We start from the raw sequence: 6395 nt of genomic DNA on the forward strand, positions 1-6395 counted from the left end.
AACAGGTTTGTCAACTTAAAACTTATCACCAACACAATCTAAATCAATCATCTGGACAACAATGTTGCCAGCATGATACATGCAGTAGCAAGACTCACTTACTTGCACACCTTTTAGCTGGCCAACTGGTACTTTAGGGACAAACTGAGCATCTAGCAGTGAATACTCTAGATAGTCAAGTGCCCATCTCAATGTAACATGCTGATCTTTATCAAACAAATTAATAAACAAGACCAGCGTCTATAATACTACCGAAACAAAGAACAGCTGTGTCAATTTTTCGCTTCTTTTTCTTTCGAAACCAATTTTTACTTCGCCAAAAATCAGTAACTTTCGCTAACTTAAAAAATCTTCACAGATTGTTTTGAGAAACCCACAAACGAATGATTTGAGACGAGTGCTATTTATCATTTAGACAGAAAAATGCAGCGCTATTTATCTTTTTGTCATTGTGAAAAGGTATCGAAACGCTTGTTAAAATACAAGGCCTTGATTTACCGCTTAAACCATGAAGAAACAAAACCAATCTGTCTGCATACTCATCAGATAGTCATTCCAAATTCAAATCCGGAGATAGTCGTAACAAATTTGTCACAACAACCATGAATTACTATACTAATCCAAAAATTCTGACCACGATAATTCGTAGCTGCAAAACTATTGCTCATGGAAAATTGCCCTATATCATAGTTTTGGACTGTTCCGTTGAGCCACAGTTTTTGGCCCAAATGATAAGACCGATAATCTCCGGGAAGTAACAAAGAATGACTACTAGTAGCTTCTAGTTTCATTCTGCAGTCATGGCCTGAAAATCTACCTCAAAAAGTGCACAAGTGCCGCAATCCTTTTACTTCGAGATCATCATTTATTGCCACTGATATCGCTGTTGACTACTTTTCTGTAGAAAACTTAATAATAGCAGTGTTCGGGCAAGCAAGCCAGCGCTAAAGGCAAGGTAGAAGAAATTAGCAGATAAGAATCCGTATTAATTCTTAGAGATTTAGTCTAGTTGCTCTCACTTTCCACTTGAAACATTACGTAATTATTGAGACATGTTAATTTGGTTGATACAGTAGTACTAAAACGTTAGTCTAGATGCATGTGTGTGTTGTGCGTGAGTGGGGCGACCTCGGCTGACTGAACATTTTAACACGTAGACAAATGCGGATCAGAAGAGATTTTGAGGAAAGCTGCACTAAAATTCAATAAAAGTCGCTTTTATATTTCTCTAAATTAATTCTTCTAAATCCAAAAACAATCTACATTAGCGAGCAGCTGGGAAAAAGAGAACAACAAAAGTATTTAAAAGCAAGAAAAATGAGCATTTATTTATCCTTTCTAGGGAAAATATTGTTCATTTATTTGGGATAAGTACTTATTACTTCCATTATTCCTCACAAATAACAGCCAAGCAAAGCAAAGACTCTTTTGTGTTTAAACAACTGACAGATCGCAAGATTGACTGGGGATTGTGAAGTTAACTGTTATTATTTATAACTACAAAACCTGGAATAACTACAGTAGTAGTAGTCATAGAGAAGAATTAATAATATAAATTCAGCTGTTTGATAGCTGGGCACAAAAAATTTAATATTTCCGTTTATTAAAAGATCGCAGCGGCTCAGTTAGCAGCGGACAGAGAGAACAGGAATATTTTAGTCAGAGAAATATTATCCCAGCAAAATTTGGGAAAAGAAGTGGCAGGGATATAAATTCAATAAAATCAGCCAAGGTGAAAGTTGTGCAAACAATCGGGAATTTATTGAAGCGTCCATTAATTGACTAAATGGATAAGTGAACAATTTATTAAATCCACGATCATCTTTTTGTGCGTAAGTTATAACTCTAAAGACAACAAGCCGATCATTGTCAGTGAATCGAAGGAAAATCAGAGAGCCAAGTATCGTCACGATTATCATCCCAATAATTCACGCATGGAAGGGCATTTAATTGAATATTAAATTTGTATTCATTTAAAACTCAACAACCAATCATTCTAGATCCATTTTCCAAAAACCACTCCGTCATTGCAACATACTTTTTCAATATTACATCAGCATTTTTTCAAGCAAAATTTATAAATCTCAAAAAGAATTTTTGAAACAATGTCGGAAAATTCGAGGAACTTGGACGAATTAGCACTTGATCTGAGCGGTTACCGTGAGAAGCAGCCTCAAATGAACATAACAGTGAGCACCCCAGTTGCTATCTCCAAAAGTGAATCAACGCTCAAAACAGAACCCGAGTGCGATACAAACCCAAAGCATACTGTGAACGGATCTTCTGTCTATGAAGAGGACCTGTATGTTGGAGTGGCCAACTTCGAATCCCGAAATCCCGCATGGGAGCTGAATGTTCACATTGGAGATGTGTTCACGCGGTTAAGGCCAAATCATTTGGTTCCAAAACACGCAGAGGCAAACTTTGTTCTGGTTCAAAGCGTAAGTTTTATCACAACTCTAAACTTTTCCTGTCTTTGATTAAAAAGCGAAATACCAAAGATACAAGATCAGAGCAAAACATTTTTTAAACTTTTGATTAGAAGCCGCTGTTTTGTAAAAACAAATTTTCAGTGTTCAGTAATTTGAGACCAAATTTAATTCCGTTAATCGCTAACAGATAAAATTTCAAACAATTGCCACTCTTTTTATAACCCTAAATAAAACCCAAAATAACCGACGGAATGTTGCATTTAAGATGAAAAATAAAGGACAACCTAACTCAAACGATCAAGAGAAAGTGGGATACATTCCACGAGAAGTGCTTGTCAAGGTACCAGTCCATGCAAAGAAGAAACACCACGCCACGTTCAAACAGACAAAAGCTCCCAAAAAAGAGACTTCCAACCCCACACATGTTCCAGCTGCCAAATCCACTCTCACGAACAATTCAAATTCGACCAAAACCGAGTTCAAAGCATCGGGTTAGCATTTTTTCATTTTTCTGGAAATTAACAGTCCGAACACCACGACAGATATGTTTATTTTCTAACACGCTGCCCCAGATTATTAGTTTCTTCTCAATAAAATTTTTTGGACATTTGATATCTGTAGTAATATTGTGATACATAATCGAGTCTCTCCTACCTACATTATTTAGATTTTTCATATTCATATTGGTGCAAGTTTTGGGTCGGGGGATAAGCAATAAATATACTCAGATGTTTTTCAGATATTCTTTCCGACTTCCTTCCCACTTCATCGCAAGTCACAAAAAAGGAAACGTCTACGAAAAAGTCATTTATTCCAACCAGTGACGCAATTCCAACCAGTCCACATACAACTGGTCCAAACCCATCGCAAACCGTGAACCCGATGCCAATCTATAACCCTCTGCTGCCTGGCAATATTCATCACCCACAAATAACCAACGATCAGTTGAGCTCAAGTAACAACGTACCAGTGACAGGGTACCTTCCGCTTCTGATGTCTTGGGTGAAAAACCTGCCCCAATTCCAGGCCATGGCGGCTGCAGCAGTAATGCACAGATACAATTTAATGCAATTACAGGGAACTAATTCCGGCGTCATCAGCGAACATGAGCATCCGGTACGTTTTCCCGTTCCTATTGAGGCTACAGTCGGAAATGGAAACGCATTTCGACCATGGCAAGATCTGGCCACCACTGCTCGGATAGGGGAAATTCACCAGCCTATGGACCTGAATGTTGCTCTTGCTTGCAATGCAGATCTAAAGGGAGGTAAGAGATGTCACTTTGAATTCGCCATTAGTTCAAGCTCACTTCGATGTTTAATAACGTAGTCCCGCCACACGGAACAAAGCTCTTCATAAAAAGTGAAGAATCTGAGCATAAAGCTTCTATAAATTGCTTCGGGAAGCCTTAGAATTCGCAATGAAAATTATCTTAAATTTGAGTGCACGATCGAAGTGTAATTGTCTCTCTCTACAGAGTTTCTAATAAGATATCTGCACCAGTGTACTCTTTCCAAATGCAATTTAATTCAATTACTTAGATGCAGAGGATAAAACTCTCACTTCGAGTGGAAAGGGAAAGTTCTCAAATGGCGGTTGGAGGGCAAAGATGGACTTGGTGAGAGATCAGAGGAATCAGCTAAAGAGACACGGCAGAGGTCGTCCACCCTACAGATATGTTGAGGTAGGTCTCCTTACCAATGTAACTACGATGCTATTAAAGAGACTCCCAGCTGTAGAAAGCGACCATTATCCTTATTTTACAGGAATAATATACACCGCTGCAAACTCTGGCAAGATTTTGTCATGATCTTGAAAGACCAACATCCGGTCTCAACTATCCAGACAACAACAACTTCAAATATGCCTAGCACATGAATTGCATTTAAAAAATATTAGTTTTACGATGTACTCGAGAACGTAACTCAGAATCGTTTGCAAGCTTTTCAGTTGAAATTTTCAATCGCTGTTTGTAAAAGTCAAAATACCCGCAGGGTTCTCACTTCATAATATGCTTGTCCAACAGATGATAAATCTACGTCCTGTTTTCAGCTGGTAGTGGGCATGGGGGTGTTTGAGCACGGTCGCTTCAAAAAGCTCACAGTGAGGAACAAGTGTGGCATCGGAGGGAAAGAGGCCATTATTGTGAGATGCTCTGCTGTCGCACAAGAGATAGAGTCCGCAGCCATCCAAAGACACAAGTTCAACAACAAACTCATACAAAGTCAGTACCACAACATTCACTCACTTCACAAATACTGCATGTAAACTGACACTTTCTTCCAAGTGCTCAAGAAGTTTTTTTACAGACAAAATGATAGAATCTTGCAGCAAGTCTGCACTTGTGACCATTTTAAATTGAACACCTGTGGTGTGAACATGTTACCCCGCATTAAAGACCTAATTGGATTGGTCAATCACTCAAAACGCCCTTTGCAAACATATTATTCCAAAAAATGGAACAAAGAGCGATTATGAGGGCGTTCGCAGCCCTGGATAAGTGCTTGATGAAAAAAAAATTTTACAATCATCCCTCTTTGTTAAGATAAAGAACACTCGAATTCCAAAGACATATATATTTACCACGCCAATGGGAGTGTAGATGCTCAACATGCTCATGTGAAAATATTTGTTCTTATGACTTTCAACGAAGTTTCAGGATCCTAATGATTGGATGTTTTCAGATGTGGAGTTCACCCTGGTGTACCCCGATGGTACCCCTGTGAAGTATCTTCCTGGTACAACGGAACCCTTTGCCCTCAAGAGGTACAAGGAGATGCGCAATGACTCCTGGATCAGATTACGGCTGTTCCTGTGTCCCACCAAACAACTACTCGCCGCTCAAGACCTTATCTCTTCCACCAGCACAAAAAACAGGTTTATTGCTCTTGAATACTTTAAATATTCAATAATTCAATCATTCTAACTGTTCTCACCATCCCAAAATGACTAAAAATTCTAAATATTTCTACATTCAATTTTTTACCACCTTCAACATTTCCATTTACTTTTCAAAATCAAGGTTTTGATTTTCGACGCTATTTTTTGATATCCCAGTTTATAGCCACTGCATTGAATATACGATTAAAACTCAACAAAACTGCTTTTGCTGAACCACGCTTTTATCAAATGTGAGTGATTTGCAATAGCGAGGCTGAGCTTTAATAGTAATAATTTATGGTCATCCGTCCTCTCTGAGCCCTGCGTTCCGCCATTTTCCTCTTGTTTACAAATGTTTTGGAAATAATTGCTTTCTTAACAGCGGATCTTTGGCCCAAAACCATACACAGCGCAACCCAAATTGTGAGCCTACAATGATGAGCAACTTCACCAACGAAAAAACCGCCATCCAGAATCCAAGCTTTCACGGTACTAATCTATCATCTACAGTCAGTAACGTGCAACAAATGTGTGGAGTTGATAATAACGACCAAGTGATAGCCGAAATGCAATTATCACCAGTAAATGACGATGTTGTGAACAGACAAACGCCAATACCAATCGATACCCATCCACAGAACAATACAGTTAATCGGAAAATCTGAGAAAAGTCAATTTTTAATTCCTCAACCAAATAATTTTGTACCAAATATATTTTTTAAAATTCAATGCTGTGTTTATGCATGCAATTGACTATATAAAATTGACTTGGATTTTAAAATTTATTTTTTAAACATTCGAATATCAATTTTTTGACTGCATTATCAAAAATTAAACAAAACTTTTATATATTTCAATATAATTTTTTAATACAATTCAGCCCCAGAAGCAGCTGCATGTAACAAACTTAAAGTCTATAACACTCAGAAGCAGAAGTGCAATTTACTTGACGCATCAAGTTTTAACACAGCACCCGAAAAGAAAAACACAAACATCTTCCATAATTCATATGGGACAATAAAATCAACGTCGTCCTAATCTTTATCAAAGGTTATAAGATGAGCTGTATTTTTCCACGATTAC

At 37.8% G+C, this 6395-nt stretch overlaps 1 protein-coding gene across 1 annotated transcript; it reads left to right on the forward strand.

The window, feature by feature from the left end:
- The first annotated feature begins 1034 nt into the window (after nucleotides 1–1034).
- On the forward strand, nucleotides 1035–6114 carry LOC142341570 (uncharacterized). The gene is made up of 7 exons (XM_075392618.1): nucleotides 1035–2441; nucleotides 2698–2923; nucleotides 3172–3699; nucleotides 3974–4116; nucleotides 4485–4656; nucleotides 5117–5309; nucleotides 5695–6114. The coding sequence occupies exons 1-7, from the start codon at nucleotides 2106–2108 to the stop codon at nucleotides 5975–5977; spliced, it is 1881 nt and encodes a 626-aa protein (XP_075248733.1). The 5' UTR covers nucleotides 1035–2105; the 3' UTR covers nucleotides 5978–6114.
- Nucleotides 6115–6395: the final 281 nt, after the last annotated feature.

This window comes from Convolutriloba macropyga, chromosome 1 (genome assembly GCF_964194025.1).
Source record: "Convolutriloba macropyga chromosome 1, txConMacr16.3, whole genome shotgun sequence".
NCBI classification, from domain to species: domain Eukaryota; kingdom Metazoa; phylum Xenacoelomorpha; order Acoela; family Convolutidae; genus Convolutriloba; species Convolutriloba macropyga.